We start from the raw sequence: 20892 nt of genomic DNA, 5'->3' as shown, positions 1-20892 counted from the left end.
AAATGTAATAAGACCTAAGCAGGAGGATATTCAGGATTTTTATTTGTCACATACACAGTTCTGAACAGTGTACAACTTGCAGTGAAAAGAAAATCCAGCCACTCCTCCTAAACTGTGCATATGAATAGCAAAGATTTACCAAAAAAAATGAATAAAAATAATAAAAAAGAAAAAGAGGTAATAAAAATGAATATGCAATATGTTTAACTCTAGTAGCATGATGTACTATTATGTTAAATGTAGTAATGATACAGAATGTGCCAATATATTATATATATTATATAATTATATTATATATATTGAATGGAAAGTGAAATATTAACAAGCAGGTGAGTTGCATGTAGTAATAGTAAAGTGCAGTTTCAATAAAGTAAATAATGTGGATGTGATGAATGGATGGATGGATTGATGGATGGATGGATGGATGGATGGAAGGATGCATGGAAGGATGCATGGATGGATGGATGAGATGGACATGTTCGTGTTAAGGAGTCTGATGGCCTGAGGGAAGAAGCTCTTCCTGAGCCTCTTAGTTACAGCCATCAGACTGTGGAAGTGTTTGCCTGATTGCAGCAATCAATAAATAGACAAACTAATTAAAGGCTAAGCACTGAACAGGTACACACCAATGACAGTAACAGACCAATGACAGGATGGGGGAGGAGACAAGAACAGGTACAAACTCACATGTTGTTATAACATTAACAAAAGCAGGTGACATGAACTATACAGATCACAGCATCAGTTAAATTTCTTTTTCTTGAAGCACAGTAAAAAGACTAGTTTTCTAGAATATTCTTATAACATATACTTGGATATTGCTGATGCCATTAGAAACTGTCATTAGAAATTCAATATAATTTGTGTAAATTATTGCACCTATTTTCCAGGTTATAATTTAAAAAAATACTGCATACAAAATTTAAATAAGTTATTACTTTGAGGATGTCAGTGTAGGGTTTAAATTCTTTCAACTATAAAGTTGGATAATATAAAGTGTAAATTTAAGTCTACTAAAGCTGGATAGCAACAGCACGAGATGGAACTCTTAGTCAGTGAGTAGTTTTTGAAATACTGTACTTACTGAGTTTTATACTGTACATCTTAATTGATATGCTGGTCATTAAATAATTAAAAATATAATTTTCCTTAATTTTTCATAACTTTAGTGACAATAGGAAATGCAAAGAAGATACTCTTGCATGAGATTTACACATTTTTATTCTACATTTCAAGGAAACCCATCATGGAAACAAGGTGAAAATGCTTACAAAGAGTTCCAAAAATGATTGGTTTACCCTATTAATACTCAGACGAACAATTATTATCTGTCTTCTCACACTCTCATTCACAAAAGCTTACCTGTGTGCGACAGGTGATTAACATTATCTACTGCCAGTTTACACATGTGTACTGTGATGTAAATACTGATGTAAATATGACTAAATCCACAACTTGTGTTTCATATCTGCACTACTATGTTTCATTTAACGTATTGTATTTTAAGTTGAAGGTTTTCTTCTTTCTTCTTAGTCTTATAGTTTTGTATGTTATTGTAGATTTTACATTTTTTGGTTGTGCGTGTGCGGGTTGTATCTTTTTACTGAATAAACTTCTGTAAGAATTTGTGTTACAGGGATCAATAAAATCTATCTATCTATCTATCTATCTATCTATCTATCTATCTATCTATCTATCTATCTATCTATCTATCTATCTATCTATCTATCTATCTATCTATCTATCACCCTTGTCACAGACACAAATGTCAGATTATTTGGATTATTTCTCCGTCTTTGCACGTCACATTTATCCTGCGTCACAGGCATCAAATGCTTGAAAAAACACCAAAGCTTAAAAACACATTGTTTCTGGGTTTTGTTTCCACTGGCAAATCAAGTTTGTTCACAGTACAGGCACAAAAGTCCGTTACCATCATCACATTAAACGTTGGAGAGAAGCTAAAATGAATTTACTAGACTTAGAAACTTCTGGTACTTAAAATGGCTGCAAAAAACTTTGGTATATTTACAGAATATATATTTTGCCCTTTTGTAAAAGATACAGCCTGTTTCTGTTTTATGAAAATGCAGCAAAATACTGTTAGAAATGACCTGTAAAGCTTTTTTTTTTTTTTTTAAAACAAATGCAGGCTTTTATATGCAGCTCATGAACTTTTTAGGATCTGTCAGTGGGCTGGTGAGTTCAAACTAATTAGGCGCAACCTGTGAGAATATCTTGTCATCCACAGGCACTGTCTTAAATCCTTTTGTACTCACAGCAGTGTTATCAGATTTCAGACACACCTGCCTCTGCCACATTGGAGCTCAGATACTTTCACAAGTGATATAAGCTCGCTTTTCTCGCTATATAACAGCTTTTGGCTTTCTGCTAAGATCATATGAAGTGATATCACCAGTCTAATGGCCAAATGGGAGAAATCGCACTTTATTGTCATTGAAGAGTACAGGTACATAGCAACGAAATGCTGTTTAGCATCTACCAGAAGTGCAAATCGTGGAAACTGTGCAAATGAACAAGTGCAGATAAATATGCAAATATGTACATCGATAAATAAGGCTATGTCAGAGTGTGCATAGAGAAGTATGTGCAAGTAGTATTTACAGCAGATAAAGTGACAGGTGTAATTATAACTGTGCTAAAAATGTGTGCATTATGTACAATGTATGTACAACAGTACCAGATAATATACAGATAGTATATAGTATGTATAAATATAGTATATATAAATGTATATAAATAGATAGACAGATAGATAAAAAAACTAGGTGTAATCTATGAAATGGACAATATGTACATTAATTATATTATACAGAGAGAAAATATATTATAACAGAATGTATAACAGTGAAAAATATTGTGAATGTACAGGGTGGAGCAGAACTGTAAAGTGGTAAGTGTAGTAAGACATGAGTGTCCTAGCGGTGTAGTGTAGAGTTCAGTAGATTTATGGTTGAAGGAAAAATAGCTGGCCCTAAAGCTGCTGGTTCTGGTGAGGATGGACCTGTATCTCCTCCTGGATGGAAGGAGGTTGACTCGGGTGGGAGGAGTCCTTGATTATTTTGTGTGCTCTGCGCAGACATCTACTGTGGTGAAGAGACTCAATGGCAGGTAGTTGGGTGCCGTTGATGCGTTGGGCGGGGGTTTTCACAACCCTTTGCAATGATTTCTTTTCACACACCATGGAGCTGCCATATCACACTGTGATGGAGCTCGTCAAGATGCTCTCAGTGATGCAGCGGTAAAAGTTGGTCAGGATCTTGGGGGATTGGTGAACTTTCTTCAATCTCCTTAGGAAGTAAAGACTCTGTTGCGCCTTCCGAACCAGAGTTAGTGTAAATCACAGCTTGACCATCAATTAAAGTGAACTGTCTTTTTACCTTCTTCAATCTTCAATACACACTCAAACAGCTTTTCTATAATGATGCCATTTATTCTATGGTTTAGCCATTGTTAACATAATATATACAAACACAAAATGTAATAAAATAAATGTATAGAACATAAAACATATTTGGACAATACATAATTGGACATAATTAGTTTGCCATTAATCTTTTATTACTTTAACTCCTAGGTGGCAGAGCTTCATATGTACTTCTCACAAGATGACTCATCAGATAGAGAACCTGAGAGTGAAGCTTAAGAGAGAATTGTGAGAGTAGGTCAGACATACATATACTCTTTTTTTTTTCTTTATATAACGTTAGGTACAGCACTGAAGCTGGGAATACAGTGTAGAATAATAAAAGAATGACTTTAACAAGAGCACAGAAGTATGACATTTTGGAAACATGGACATATCAAGGCTTAGTCTAGAGAAAGAAGAAGCTCTTCTTGCCCAGCTTACAGAAACATGGTGCGTATTTCTGACAAGCAAGCTTAAAATTCAAGAGGGGTTCTCACAAGTGGTGCAGCAGAAAATCATTTGCATTATTGTCTGGGGATTGTAAGTTTGAATCCTGGCAATGTTGGTCTAAAAATCAAAAATCCCCTGTCAATTACAGTGACAGTAGCCAATAATAGTCATCATGTATGTGGAAGAGGGCAGATAGCGATTTTCCATAAAATGTGTTACGTTGCCTGGTGATACTGCATGCTCTTGTGTCTGCTGTCTGGCTTTAAATTTGAGGTGGCAGTGGTGCCAGTGTTTAAGCGTCTGGTGTCCTGATTGGAAGGTCAGGGGTTCAAGCCCAGTACCTCCAAGCTGCCACTGTTGGGACATTGAGAAGGTCCTTAACCCTCTATGCTCCAGGGGCGCTCAATCATGTGTGAACCTTTGCTCTGAATAACTCTGAAAGGTATTTTACTGTGTTGTAATGTATCTGTGACAAATAAAGACTTCCTCTAAAGCAGGGGAGTCCAATCTTATTCACAAAGGTCCGGTGAGGGTGCAGGTTTTCATACCAATCAAGCAGGAGCCACACCTGATTCCACCTGTTTAATCAGTCGATATTGGCTTTCTTTAGACTCAGATGTGGTTTCTGCTTGGTTGGAATGAAAACCTGCACCTACACCCTCATGGATGAAGCTTGTGTCAGCCCTTATCTTCCTGGTAGCTATCATATAATAGAGCAGAGTAGGTGGGAAGTGACCAAGACCAAATTAAGTGGTAAAAAAAAAAAAAGGTTGAGTACACCCGTAGCTGTTCTTGATGATTGTTAACCTTGATGAAAAGAAGCCGACTTGAGTCAAAGAGAATGTCATTAGCCTTCCAAGATATAGACTTCTTTTTTTTTTAAAAAAGGAGAGCATGCAATAATCCTTATCTTACCATTATTAGAGTAACTGGCATAGAGAGAAATCTACAGATCATCACATTTAAAACAGATTGTTATAGACAACCCATCACAAGCACTGAAAGAAACCTGCCACTCACTCCAATCAGACTGAGGAAAATGCCTTAATTTTTTAAAATATTTTTGCCTAATATTTTTCATGTCTCCCTCTCTAGTACTATTTCCACTTATTTAACCCTAATAAGTTACAGTTATAACCAATAATAAGAAAAGCATCCTAGAAATCTCAGATTCTTAATTTATTAGCACATAGAAACAAGTGGATTCGAAACTTGAGTGAGGCCATATTTATCATGTTTTTCAGACAGAACCAGTCGGCGGAACAGACATCACAGACACAGTGGGAGATCTTCTCAGCATGGTGGTTAAGGAGGTTCCCTGTTTAGATCAATCCTGCCAGATCTGCCATCATACTGGAACTAGAACAAGAGTGATATTATTTATTTGTCTGATGCTGCTCATTGAAGGACCTTAGTGAGTAGAATGACTTCTTAGCATCCTTAGCATTTTATTGGGCCTGAAACTGTTTTGCCAGTGAAAGGGGAACGGTCAAACAATATGTGCAAAGAAGTCTGGACTCATCCTCTGTCTGAATTATTGGCTTCATCTTCTGTACATTAAAAGAAAGAGGCTGGTCATGAAACATTGCATCATGTGTTGAACTTTACGAGAAATATTAAATTAGTGTTAGATATGTGTTATTCCCTTAGCAGTATAGGTCCGTTTTAACTAACCGTAACCTCTACCTATGATAAAAGATAATGATTTATATATCATCTATTAAATCTCAATAAATAAATTGGCCTATCCCGATTAGATATGCCAAACTAACAAGTCACTTTTAAAATGACAATGCAGATACTCCTATTATCTAGCAAAATATTTCAAAGATTAACAGTGCTTTCATGTGCGCCTATACAATTTGTATGTGAATACTGATTACAGAAATATACAGCTTTCTCTTGTACCAACTGAATTAATACCAAAAGCAACAAGGAAATAAGCCTACAAAATGGAAGGTATTTCACTTGTGAGTGTTAAAGTAGTTAATTATGGTGAAATATATACTTATAAATGACAAATGATGGTAATATTACTAAGGTTAAGACTGAAATTTTAACATAGAGGTTCAAGTTAACTCAAAACATTGGCAAAAATTGAACACCTTTTCACACTTGAAATAGTTCACCCTGGATTATTGTAAATCAGAATCCTGCTCATACTTTGACTGAGGTTAACAATTAATCCTGGCTATTCATAATCTGTTTTTTCGCACCCTCAACCCTGAGTCCATATTTGTGTACTTGAGATGTCAAAAACTGTGATCGGATAAATACAGCATTGTCTGACGCTTTCGCATCTTTGAGGGAAAAAGAAAAGGTCAGGTGTGCCATTCTGCACCAAGCAGGTATTGTTAACTTTCACAGATTTCTAATCTTTTTTGGGCCTTTTTACTTTTGTCATGTCACTGAGCAGACATTCATTGATATTCGACTTTATCTAATATTTCAGTGTCATGTATTTCTCCTCACTATGGCACACACTTACTTGATATTCTTGATGCTTGTGATGTTTTGCCACATGCTGCTACTGAGACATGTTTGTTAAGTGTTGCTATGTCCTGGTTTTTATCTGATTTGAGGTGCACGCTCTTCAGTTTCTGATTGGGTGTCTGTTGGTAGTATTTTGTTGACACCAAAATACAGGGTTTGTTCCTAGAAAAGTGCTGTTAACATTGCCTCAGAGCAGGGTATCACAAACCTGGGTAAAAAAAACTGCTAACTCCGCTTCAAGTGTGAAACGTTCCTCTATGTATTCTGTAGTATGCTACTAGCAACTAAACTGATGGCTAAATGGGTGACAACTGTGCCCAATGCTCAAAGCTACCCCATTATACTATAGGCCAACACTCACACCTATTCATATTATATCCAGCTACGTTTGCACAAGCTAGCTAGTTCTTAAACTTACAAAACCATAAACCTTCAAAACTACACACACAAAATAAATGACATATTTACTTCCCAAACACAAATGGAGAAGAAGTGCTTCAATCTTCATTTGTCACTGGTGACTGATTGTAAATAGTAGCTTTGATGGGAGGAATTTTGAAGGTTTGTTGCGCTTCTGTTATCAATATGTGTGGGAGAGATAGAAAACTAGTATTGTGATGACTCAATGAGCATGAAAAGAAAAGATAAAGATATATGTGTGGGCAATGAATAACTGCTGCAAGTGCCACATTCTGAATAAAATCAGTTACTCATAACATGGGCCTACTCACAGGTTTTCTCAGGATTCCATACACTCATACTGTACATGTGCTAACTAAGTCTGCACTTAGCGAAATCAGTCATCAGACTAGCAAGCTTAATACAGTGTATGTGTGTATGGTGTGGACTTATAAGCATGGGAAAATCACAGTTTGTCAGATTTTACTTTTTTTTTTATTAAGCAAATTCATATAAAATTCATATAAAAACACCAATATTTTATATATCTCTACAAGAGGTCGTCAGTAATTTTGCAATAGTTCCTTCTAGACAGTATCTCATAGACTCAACAAAAGACATTTAAAATATTAAATTCTCAGCTGCTATTTGCCCCATCTCAATCTCCTCAGTCTTACAAATTATGGTTTGCATTATTAGTTTGCTTTTATTGCTTTATCAGATGCGCAAATAAGAGAATGCGGTTACTTTTTTCAGGTTTGACTTGATTACATGGATGACAAAATATCCTGGCTTCATTACCGTTCAGGCTGAAAAGTCAATAAGAACTCCGTCTTAGATTAAATTATAGATCCTTTAATCAGTATCACATTTATTATTGTGGGAGGAAAAAAACAAGATTGAGAGATACTGCATTACCTCTGAAACCTGATTTCATGGACTGATTTTCTTTCTGTGTCATTTGGCTTGTTAAAGGAATTGTGTGTGTGTGTGTGTGTGTGTAATATTAATGTTGACAGATATTATGACCTTGAGAGACCAAACTTTTTTTTACAGCTTTTATTTATGAGAAGGGTTAGATGTAGGTGTAGGGTAGCATCATTTAGATTCATTAATAATTATGTCAGGCGAAGGTTCTCTAAAGGATAATAAGACAATTGTGTGTGTGTGTGTGTGTTTGTGTGTGTGTGTGAGAAAGAGAGAGAGGGTGGGGGGAGATAGTGGTAACTGTTGGCATAGAAAATCTATAGTATTTGCACAGATAGCACAATCCCATTAATTTGTGTCCTGTAAATAAAAGTGAAGTTTTTCAGGGCACGTTACAATAGAGGTCTCCTGAAAGGAGAAAAGCAAGAAAGAAAGCAAGAAAGAAAGAATCTGGTTCATACTAACTTTGAGGTTGTGTGTCAGCTTTACTTTTTGCACTCATTTTTAAATGTGCTTGGTCCGAAAATGTTCATGCATTATTGCCTGCCAAGACCCAAGTCAGTGCGTCAATACACTATTTATTTCTACCCACATTAGTGTAGATAGGAAGAGTGTAATTCAATGCAAGTCTCATTAGTCCCCAAATATTCATATCCGTACCTGTATTCAAATTTAAAGTCTAAGTGGGCGTGGCCTACAAAATAAACATGGTGGGGGTTGAGGGGCTTTATATGTAAATTCTTCAACCTTGATTGTTACATTTTATTCCAGTAAAATTCAAGCACTGGTTCACTATGTTGAAATCATCACTACACTTACTGCAGGTTGTCTGTCTGTGTGTGTGTGTGTGTGTGTGTGTGTGTGTGTGTGTTACAGCAGTCTGGCACCAATAACCATGTCCAAGTCATGGATGACTTAAGATGACATTTAGTCCCCAGTTCTGAAGTTGAGGGTGTATACATTACCTTAAGATCTTGACATGTACCTGCATGATTCTATTCACTGCACTGCTGAAATGCAGTTGGATGATTAGATAATTGCATGAATGAAATAGATCAAAGGGAAGATGGATGGATGGAAGGAAGGAAGGAAGGAAGGAAGGAAGGAAGGAAGGAAGGAAGGAAGGAAGGAAGGAAGGAAGGAGATCTAAAGAAGCATAGGATGAAGGAATGAAATAGATCAAAAGAAGGAAGGAAGGAAGGAAGTGGAATTGGATAGTGGTATTAACTTCAACTGAGTAATATTTGATGGATGTTTGATGGTTTTATTAAAAACTAATCCAAAACACTAGATGTAAAAAAGGTAGAGAGAGACATGAGGTCAGTTGCTGAACAAACAGGATGGCATAGATGAAGACAAAATCACACAATTCCAGAACCAAAACTGTCTCAGGTTACCTATGTAACCCTGTTTCCTGAGAAAGGGAATGAGACTCTGCGTCTAACGATTCCCATAGCTTCAATGCCATGACGCATTGTCGAGTTCCCTCAAAAGGGAGCCACGAATAGCAACCATAATAAACAGTTGTGAAAACAGAGCTGTCTGGATACTTTGCAGTGTGTGTGTTTGGAGTGTGCTTGTATACAGTATCTGAGTTGGTGGTTGAGGACAGGTGTGTGATCAGTTGATGGTGACTGGGACATGGGTGCATCTCGATCACTTCCTAGTTCAGTAGTCAGTCATTTTAAGGGCTGTCTTTCTCAATCGCAAAATCCTTCCAGTGTAAAACCTGGAACATTCTCTTCCTAAAAATACCACAGTGCATTGCAAAAATGAACTGGACATGATGTCATATTTTCTACAAAATATATTTTTTCTCAGATCAAAAAAAAAAAAAACCTACCAGAAAAACTCTAAACTAATTTTGTCTACAAAATCTTGTTATCATTGTTGTGGCTCTGAAATTTGAAGTTCTATACAGTATATGGTGTGTTTGAGTCAAATGACTTTCAAGTGGTTAATGATTTTAAAAACATATTCTAGCTAGTCTACAATCTGGCTTGAAGTACAAAGACAAAAACATATGTTATTAAGCTAACAAAGTTACATGATATATAAAACTTTATTTTTTTTTTACAGTGATTGATGAGGAAATTAGAACATTGAAGGAAATTGAGTCATCAGTGTCCTAATGTGTAGTGAGTCAGAATCCTTATTAGTGCCTAAAGCTGTGTACATAATATACAGATTCACCACCTAGGGAACTAGACATCTGATTGAGACACACCCACTGTGCGTTTAGTGTGTGTTGTAGTTCAAGGAGTCCATGTTAGTCATTTGTGGTGCATTCTGGGCTATAGAGATTGATGCAGATTCCAGCAGAGACATGACAAACAATAGATTCTTAAATTTGTGTGACCGTCTGCATTGCTTGTTCCACATTCTGTAGATTTTATTCTTTTCTAGAGGTCATGCCTGCATTTCCTGTCTAGAGGTTATGCCTGCATTTCCTGTCTAGAGGTCATACCTGCATTTTCTGGTCATAGAACATGCTAGTGCAATACTTTTATTTATTTATTTATTTATTTGAGAAATGAAGCAGCTTTACTATTTCTTGATGAAGTGACAGATCGTGGTCCAAATTGTTTTGAAGCATTTTCTCAGTCTTACTGGAGTCTGGTTGTAAACAGGAAGCACTGAGATTTTGTTGGGTTAAGCTTTATTTAGAATTTCCCACATTTCCCACATCACACACTATAAAAGGGAAAAGAAAGAAGTAAAATTCCATGTAGAAGTCAATAGAAATTGCTGCCAATAACATGGGAAATATAGTGGATGGAAGCTTGCAATTATGTAACTTCTAAAACAATTTTTTTTAAAAAAGACTTGTTTTCTAATCTCTTTCGGAAATCTCTTCATATTTTTTAAAGTTTATTTCTGCCATTTTTGGATGAAAAAGTGTAGTATTCTGATGATAAAAAGATTGAGACAGAGAGAGAGAGAGAGAGAGAGAGAGAGCATTTTATAGATGACTGAGCATTGTCTGAGCTGACTGAACAGTAACAATAAGACACACACACACAAAACACGACAAACAGCTCAAGAATCCAGAGATTTATGATTTATCCACTTTGATCCTACTGACAAATTCATACAGTATGTCCAATATGTACACAAAATGGGATTGATATTGAAATAACATAGAATGTTGTCCTATATACAGTATATCGAATGAAAATCAGGAAAAATTGAATAAAATCAGATGATGGTGGCAGAGAAATTCTATAGAGCATATTCTATAGAGGATATAGAAAAGCATAGTTGACACAGTATAGTGCAAAGGAACCTTGACAAGAAATAAAAAGAGAAGCCAGGGACAAAAAAAATAATATATTTGTTGGATTTACAGCTATACTAAAGAACAGAGTCAACCTCGATGAGGATATGGCAATGTCAGGAAACTATTCAACAGTTTTCATTCTGTCACTTCTGTTCACCTCCATCTGGTCTCGTCTCTCCCTGTCTTTACTGCGTCCATTGCTTTTGCTGTCCCTTCATCCTAGCCTTAAGTAGCAATAACCAGTGCCAGTTGAAGCTTGTGCCAGAACCCTGTGCCATTTTTTAAAAAATGCCACCTCCCTCTCTGCCAGTAATAGATCGGATACCGATCGCTAATTGCTGCATGCTGTGAGAAGCTGTGCGGTTTTTATCAGGCCAGAAATGGAAGTCACACCTCAAGCTGCTTTTGCTCATGTGTGGGGGTTCTGTAACAGGTGTGATGTCAGTGTGTGTGTGTGTGTGTAGGAAAGTGAAAGAGCAGCCCTTGTTGTCTGCAGAATTACTCAAAAATTGAACACTATGGAAATCTCCATAGGCTCAAGAATGGCTTCTCTGCATCTTATTGATCGATACTTTTTCTGACTCCATCCCCTTTTTGTTATTAGATTTTCAGTGTTGCCACCTCACACCTTTGGGTTCTGCTGTTTAATTATTAGCTCAGGTTACTGTCTATATGGAGTTTTGCATCTCTGCATGGGTTTCCATCAGGTTCTCCAATTTCATTCTGCTTCTCAAAAAAAAAAATGTGCATGTGTGTGTGTGTGTGTTCATGTCTAGAACAGAATAAATGAATAAGTATAAGTTCAGTACTTACTCTTCTGCCCACTCTGTACAGTTGATTATGTACATGTACTAATCTTTAAATACCTTCACAATATATTTTATTTTCCTCCATCTACTTTTATTTTGTCAATGGTCATGTTAACACAGGTATCCTAGTATGAAGTTTGTGCACCCTCACTTGATTTCTTCACTCTTTTCCGAACCTACAGTTCATAGAAAGTTCATAGACTTGCATGATTATTATTCTGTGAGTTCAAGTAGCTTAAGTGGCTCAATCAATTCATCCATCTGTCCGTCCATCCATCACATTTAAAAACAACACAGCGTCGACCAAAATGCTGTACAAAGGCAAGCGTAACAAAATAAGGAAACAGTAGCATAGTACAGACCTCACACATTTCAGCAGACAATAACAGGAATAAAACACACACAGAAAAAAGGGTCATGGCGAGTTAAAAGGCAGTAAGAGTTCTAAAAACCAGAATAGAGATGATGCTGTTCTAACGGATACCGGCAAGCTGTTCCAGAACTTGAGGCTGGCTATGTCAAAAGCTTGATCAGCTCTGTGCTTCAGTCTGGACCTGGGCATAGAAAGCAATGCAAGATCCCCAGATCTAAGCGATCCTGACAGATTGTCTGGGCTCAATAGGTCAAAGAGATACAAAGTCACTTGACTATTCAGTGATTTTTTTTTATATATTAAAAATAGAACAACAGACATAAAGCTACAAAGCAGCTTTAGTGCTCATCAATATCCCTAATGTGAGCAACCTTCTAATGAAATTGCTCATGACTGTACTTGGTTGATAAAGTTAACCAAAAATTTTGAATAATACACATTTTCTTGTTTTCCGGCTAATTAAGCCTGTGAACAGTCCACAGTCTGTTTTTGTTTTTCTGGGTTTTTTGTTTTGTTTTCACTTTTTATCATTAGCAGTACTAAACAGAATTTGCAAACCCTGGGTTTATTTCTTGCTTCCTTATTTTGAGTTCCTGTGTCATGTCTGAGTTTATTTGTGATTTCAACTCTGAATTTGATTTTGGACCAAATATTTTTCAAATTCAGAGATCAAAAAGTTATTGTAGGTCAGATTTGTGTATATTATTCAACCACATCTTAGAATTTAGCAACATAAGTTTGGGTCAGTAAATGTGTCCAAAAAAGTTGTAAAGGAAAATTTGTGCTGATGAATATTGGGAACTAATATCAAAAGCATAACCTTTTTCATTAAAATGTGACCTTTTTCATTTGTTCTTTATCAATATGGCAACTTTAACACCTTAACTCATAAAATTTGTTGCCTGGTTAGTTAGTTGTTTCTGAGTATCAGTCTTTTCATGCCAATGTTTTAAGCACAAATTGAGAGATTGCCTAAAAGCAAATTCTCACAAATTACCAATGGATTGGGATAGAAAGCCAACTCCTTTGAGCATGTTCATGGGCATTTGTTCACCCAGTGATGTTTCATGAGTTTCAGTTTGCCCAAACACTCTCTCAGATTTGCATCCGTCATGAGAGAACTGATATTTGGAGAAAGTTGCCTGATATTCCATTGGGGCTCGAAACTGGGTCCAAAACTATGAATCTGTGATTTTCCAACAAGGAAATATAATTCATTTTAAATGAATAGACTCCATCTTTGTTAACAGTTATCATCAGATAAAAGATCATTATTGTTTATGTTGTATTTGCCCTCTACATACTTTTCTCTCTCCAAAGGGGATAAAACTTAACTTAGTTAATTACAGTGTGAGGATTTTATGTTAAAAAATGTATAAGTAAAAGTCTGTGTTTTTTTAAGTGTATAAGAGGCAGAGCTGGAAGAATTGCAGATACAGAAGCTTGTTGTAAAAGGAAAATATATTCTAGTCACAACTTTATGGTATAAGCAAGAAAAAAAAGTGATTAAAAAAGAAGAAAATGAAAATTATGGGGAAATGCTGTTAATTATAGTAACAATAGAGTGCATGCTGAGCTTGTTATTAGATGAGATACAGACCCTCAGGCTATACATAAACTCATTAAGATACAGAGGAAAGGCATTTTATTCCACAGAGCTCTCAATGAAAAATAAATAATGGGAAAATTTATCCCTAAAATAATTTATATGTATTATGAAAATTTAATGTGTATGATGTGCTGTATTTCTTCAAATTATATTTTATAATAACTGGACAGAAGATACCATTTTTATGTTAGACAGACAGACACACACGGTTATCTGCAGTATAATATCTATTTTAAAAATATGGTCAATAGTTCACTAGCTAGCTCTCACAACATAGAAGGTGAAAATAGGAAGGATAATCCTGTTCAAGAGATTTCCTTGACTATTTCTATAATCTATTGACTTTTAAATATTGACATAATGCTAGTAACTAGCTAACTACCTAGTGTGTTACCTGCATTGTATTCTAATAAGCTATTGAGCTTATTTAGTTTGGTAAGTTGTTATGTATCTAGTCTGCAAGAATATATAGTGAAATTATTATTATTCATTTCATTTCATTTTATTGTCTGTACCGCTTATCCAATCTATTCTCGGGTCACGGGGAGCCTGTGCCTATCTCAGGCCAGTCATCGGCCATCAAGGCATTATTATTATTATTATTATTATTATTGTTGTTGTTACATTATAGTTTGGGCTTTTATTTTATCAAATTGATAAGCATCAGTCAATACTTTTTTAAAACTCTTCATACAGTCTGCATTACCAAAAATTTTATTTCATCTCCAAAACTCACTCAGACCAACAAACACTTCATACATGTCTCAGAATAAGCTTGTTTTGACCAAATTGATGGCAACACTTCTCACGTAGATAGCATATTTTGTTGCTCATAACACATTGACCTAAATCAATAGCAACATGGATCTTTACAAAAACTATGAACTTTAATTTTTTTTTTTTTACATTTGAATGATTTGTTCCCATAAATCAGTATTTCATTATAGAATAATATATTTTCACATTTATTGAGTTATTCTTAATTGATTCTAATTGAGAACAAATCAGAAATGCTGCAATTTGCTTGAATATCCATTATTTTTGCTATATTTTTATGAAAACATCCAAACAAAATTATTCTCAAGCCATCTTTAACTAAAAGATAGAAATGAGAATAAAAATCAGTACACTTGTGTAGACTGTCAGCTGAAATTTTAAATAGCTGTGTTGGGAATGATTATTATTTCACTTTATTGACTGTATATTTCAGTATGGTTACTGCAGAAATGCAAGAAATTTGCCATTATTCTGAATTTTTTTGAATGTGTTGTTAACAGTTTTTAAAGCATTGTGTTAGTATTTAAAAATGTGTGGCATTCTTGGCACTAGTGTTTTGTTGGTGGTGGAGTTCATGGATTTTGGAAGATGTGGTCAATGAATGAATTTTGTGTGAAAGCTATGAGAAATGATTCACAGTTTGCTCTGCACATACTTCTCTTTAAGAAACTTTGTGACAGTGTAAGTTAAAAAAAAAAATCCATGTTAGAATTTCTTTAAAAAAGTATGAAGTATGAAGCTTCGTATCACTCTGGTTAAACTTAGAAAATCACTGAATTTGTTCTGCATATGTTTAATAACTATTTCATCAACAATTAGTGTTGCTTTTAAATGCAGTGCCTTCTGAGAACATTCTGGACATGTTCAGACACATATAGATTCATTTAATCATTTGACCCTCCAAGAGGTCATTTTACAAACTCCACTTGAGCTAATATTCTAACAAGCCATAAGATAATGACAATGATTTTTGTATCATGATAGGATACAAACCATGATGCTGAATTTAAGCCTTTTTAAACTCCAGTCAACCCCAAAGGAACCTTTCAGTATTGCTGTGGCATTTAAGAGTGCAATCTGCACATATTAGCTTTAATTAACAAGAGTTTAGTGGTAAGTAGGGTGGCCATGTCGTGTGACATTATCCACCCCAGTGATCATTTAGTGAAATGGGAGCTCAGTAGGCTGATAAAACCAACAAACTCACTAACTAACTAACAAACTTACTGTGTCATTTTCACTCATCTGGGGATCATGAACAGCCTGGGAAGCAAAGCCAGGAGATCTGGAATGCCCAGCTCACCATCATCAGCATTATTTTAATTATTATTGAGCTCTTGAAGTTGTGAGCCAGATTGGCCAGCCACTTGAATTTAGTGGGTTTATCTAAACCTCAAAGGCTTCAATGCAGAACAAGTAACCGGAAGAATTACAGTTAATTTGGCCATTAATGTATTACACATTTTAATAATGATCCTAATAATTAAATAGTAGAATTATGTTCATACAAGCCATTTCTACTGGGGGTGTGGTGGGGGCTGGGGAAATTTATTTTACTCAAAAAGAAGTTTCAGCATTGGTTATTTCCATCAAATGCCAGAAAAGATGTATATTTATAAGCAGCATTTAATAATACACACTTCTGTTTTCACAAGCAAGTTAATAAATGATTATGATGATTATATTCGTAATTGCTTTATTCTGGACAAAATGTTCATGGTGCATCAAGTCCTAGTAACACACAGGTTCAAGGTGGGAAAATTCACCTATGTGTAATTTAGAGTAGTCAATCCAAGCCTATCCAAATAGCCCAACAAATATGGAGAGAACAACAATGACCAAAACTAATGATTGATTCTGGGACCCTGAAGCAGTGAGTCATCATTCTGCCCATGATCTAGATTAGAGATTAACATTAATTGGTTTTAATTAATAGTTTCATTTACTGACAGTTTTATGATGGTGTATAGATTAGATTTAGGAGCTGCACTGAAGTTAGTACATGTCCGCTTATCCTCCATTATAATTAGGAATTCAAGGAGATCAGAAATGTGAAGCAGTGATGTTTTTCAGTGGGTGGGGCATTACTAAGAGCTTCCTGTATCGCCAAGATGTCACTGACTGCAAGTATACTAAATGGCCAAAAGTTTGTGGACACTTTCTTGAAATTCTTCTAGTCCAAATTCAATTCATGTCTTTATGGACTTCCCACACAGGGGCATGGTTGTGCTGGAATGGGTTTGGGCCATTCCAAAAGAAAGGAAATTGTAAAATTACATAATACAAAGACTTTCTAGGCATTTGTGGATTGCCTCCAACTTTCTGGCAACAGTTTGTATTGCTGTGATGCAACTCAGATGTCCACAACCTTTGGCCATATATGGTAAAAGCAAAAAAACTTTGGATACCTACTGGACACCAAAATGAAAATATGTGAAATATTGCCAAATGTTCAGCCTGTTTCAGACATTTCAAGCAATATATTTATTTATTCTATTAGCAGATAATTTTGCTTCTTTGTAGAAATAAGAAAAATTATCCACCAACAGAATAAGACTATAAGCTTTCAGTAATTAATGTCTAGAAATTATAATGAAATATTTGTTGTTTTTGTTCTCTTGTGGAAAATACTAGATAAATGCTATGTTTTATAAAGATTTTATTTATAAACTACATTCAAGTATATTTTAACTATAACCTATATTTTAAAAGATTTTTATTTGCTATGATTATATTCTGCAGCACAATTTCACATTTTGGCATGTGTTTAGTGGAACAAATTTTACCCATTACTGCTGCAGTGGCAGACTATAAATTGTGTTGTTTTTGTTATTGCTACTTTGTGTTTATGTGCATATAGGCACAAAGGCATTTTTGTAATAGTCAATTAGATCTTTGATTAAAAAGCTATCTTGAGAGATCTAAAGATCTTGAGAGGAATTACAGTCCTTGAAGATACAAATTAAGCATAATGCATAAATGCATAATTTGTATGTTGCACCTAATTTATATAAAGAACATTTTATTACTGTAAATTTGGACCAGATAATATATATCTATACCAATAGTAGCATTAAAGAGGGTATAATATAATATATATTAAAGAGGATATAATATAATATATATTAAAGAGAATATAATATAATATAATATAATATAATATAATATAATATAATATAATATAATATAATATAATATAATATAATATAATATAATATAATATATAATATACCCTCTTTAATGCTACTATTGCACTTCAGTAGCTTCATTTCTTTACTGTTTTGGGACACTTATGAATAAAGAGCATCTTCTGTTCAAGGATATTCGCATAGTTTCAAGCCTGCTTTAATTTTGAGAGATGATTTTTAATTGGTCTCTTGTTTCATTTTTATCTGGTGTATAAACGTGTTCTTGTGCAATTTCATGCCTCTTGTTCCAGGAAGAATTTATAGGTCATGGGGCTGGGGACTTTGGGTTATAAGTTTTTCTCAGGCTCATCTTGCGACAATTTCATAACAATTTCAGTGTAAGGAATTTTACAGCTTTTAGTAAGGAAGAAACTAAACAAATATTGCTAACTACTGATACATAGTGAAAAAGCAGGAGTGGTGTGAACATACATATTTAGGAATCATAGAGATTTCAAATTTGGTAGGTCCAGTCGCCAAGTCAAACTCTTGCAAACCTTACTACTTTATAGCTTTCCACCCAAGTCGGCCATGTTGAGTAGATGGAATAAGTTATGTGTTAATTTAGTAACAGTATTTTGTTTTAGTTGCTTGAACATGAACATTCCAATGATAAAGCATGTTACTGCAGAACAGGAAATGTTTGTTGTGTTAGAGAAGGATATTGCAGTGTTTCTGCGGGAATACTTCTTTTCTACACATGTGAAGAAGCTATTCCTCCTCTTCATGTGCCATAATGTGAACATGGATTTAACACGCATAATTATAGATAAAATAAAGATTATTCTGTGAAATTGTATCATAATCTGAATGGCCTTCATGCAAGTGGTGATTAAACAACCCCTCTCACTTTACCCACTGAAGTCTTATGCTTGTGTGACAGGATTGTCTGAGCGCTGTGTTGTGTATCATTCATGACGAACAGCATTTTACACCACAGGATAGACTTTTATACTGTTGGCACATTAAACACCCTCGTGCATGTTCTGTACTGAGGTAAATAAACTTTATATTACCACAAATATAACCGTGGTAGGAACACAAATCACAGAAAATATGTATATATCAATATTAATCTGTAAGATGATTATACACTTGATACAGTATTTTTTCTTATGGAATATTCACTCACTGCAGCCATTCACTCTTTCATTTGGCCCGAATCTAAATGACCCTACCTGAACCAGTTCATCATGCGACCAGATCTGGGCGTGGCATGGAGGTAATGATGTTAAAAGAGGCATGCATAGAAATTACATACAAAGACCCTATTACACTAGGGGTCCTGTAATACAGTGTAAGTATATGTGCTCATTTTACACATATTTTAATATGACACAAATGCATCAAATAAGTATATCTGCATCAAATAAGAGTAGATAGGAGGAGTTCAAGAAAGTGCAAGACTTGGTGTACACTCTTGCCTCTAGAGATAAGAAAAGTCTTTCTTATCTTACATCTGGACATCTAGTCTGTGGAGCTCAGAGGTCCTGAGTAATTCCATTTATTCCGTACACTATGTATCATACATATTATGTATTTTGAGTCAGTTAAGTTCCAGGTCGTCCTTTCGTTACCAAACTTCCATATGTTAAGAGTTGCTTACAAATGCAAAGAAGAAACTTCACACCTTCTCCATTCTTAACCATTTGCTACATTCACTTACAAACGTTCAGTTTGGCTAGGTACACTAATCTGAAGCTTATCGAGTCTGATCTGTTTTTCCCCAGGTGATTCAGCGCAGAGAAGATGGGTCTGTGAATTTTTTTAGAGACTGGGACTCATACAGAGAGGGATTTGGCAAGATCACAGGAGAACACTGGCTTGGTAAGTGTGTGTGGGATTGAGGGTGTGTGTGTCTGTGTGTGTAATTGTGTGCATATAATATACAGTATATTGTTGTGATGCTGCATTTTCACATTGTAATTAAATTTTCTCTTTGAGCAGAACCCTTATCTCTTTCCTTTTGAGTTAGTGTCTTTGGGGAATGACTCACATATGGATTGGATGAAAAGGTTTATTACTTTGTTAGAGACCAATTCATCAATGCCAATGGAAACCATGGAAAAAGCGGAGTGCTCATTCACTTTGTTTCCTCAATTTCCCTTTCTCTGTGTGTGTTGCACTTGTTTTCCTGCTCTTTTTGCAAACTGAACTGGGTATTTCCAATTGAAGTGCTGTAATCAAGCTCTTAACCTTGCTGAGGAGTTGAAACGGGATTCTTGAACTCGGAGTAGGTCTTTGTGTTTATGAATGTGTGTGTTGGTGCATGAGGGAAACAGGAGACCTTTAAATTGTATTAGTGAAAAAAATGGCAGAGGGATTAGCAGTATGATGAAGAAGAGTGGGAAAAGATTTCTTAGCTTACTGATGATACAGAAGGATTCTGAAGGACAGAATGATTCAGCTTTGTTATATTTGAATACTACATTTGTAATGACAGCAGGAGCAGGAGGCACACATATAGCTAAATGCACACACATTTGTTTTCCTTGAGATTGTTTAAATATATTTAAGGAATTTTATTTTTCATCTCAGTGATCACTAGAAGTGGGCAGTGGTGGTGGTAGTAGCTCACATGGTCAAGCATAAACTCAATTATAAATATACAGTGAGGGATAAAATTATTTGATCCCCTGCTGATTTTGTATGATTGCCCACTGACAAAGAAATGATCAGTCTGTAATTTTAATGGTAGGTTTTTCTGAACAGTGAGAGACAGAATAACAACAAAAAAATCCAGAAAAACACATTTCAAAAAAGTTATACATTGATTTGCATTTTATTGAGTGAAATAAGTATTTGACCCCTTTGCAAAACATGACTTAGTACTTGGTGGCAAACCCTTGTTGGCAATCACAGACGTCAGACATTTCTTGTAATTGGCCACCAGGTTTGCACACATCTCACATCTCAAGGAATTTGGGCCCACTCCTCTTTGCATCCACAACCCATTTTCAGTGCCCTGGCTGAGGGAAGGAGGTTCTCACTCAAGATTTGATGGTACATGGCTCCGTCCATCGTCCCTTTGATGCGGTGCAGTTGTCCTGTCCCCTTAGCAGAAAAACACCTCCAAAGCATAATGTTTCCACCTCCATGTTTGGCGGTGGGGATGGTCTTCTTGGAGTCATAGGCAGCATTCCTCCTCCTCCAAACA

The 20892-nt window shown here is 35.4% G+C and overlaps 1 protein-coding gene across 2 annotated transcripts in view; it reads left to right on the top strand.

Moving 5' to 3' along the window:
• The window catches only part of fibcd1b (fibrinogen C domain containing 1b), a 113865-nt gene that overhangs the window by 53954 nt on the left and 39019 nt on the right, over positions 1–20892 (top strand). For both annotated transcript variants that reach the window (XM_058382472.1, XM_058382471.1), the window contains one exon: positions 19466–19562. In XM_058382472.1, the coding sequence (XP_058238455.1) occupies positions 19466–19562 (97 nt within the window). The remainder of the gene's footprint in view (positions 1–19465; positions 19563–20892) is intronic.

The sequence above is a fragment of the Hemibagrus wyckioides genome, linkage group LG28 (assembly GCF_019097595.1).
Source record: "Hemibagrus wyckioides isolate EC202008001 linkage group LG28, SWU_Hwy_1.0, whole genome shotgun sequence".
In the NCBI taxonomy this organism is placed as follows: domain Eukaryota; kingdom Metazoa; phylum Chordata; class Actinopteri; order Siluriformes; family Bagridae; genus Hemibagrus; species Hemibagrus wyckioides.
This window is presented reverse-complemented; position numbering and strand designations above follow the sequence as displayed.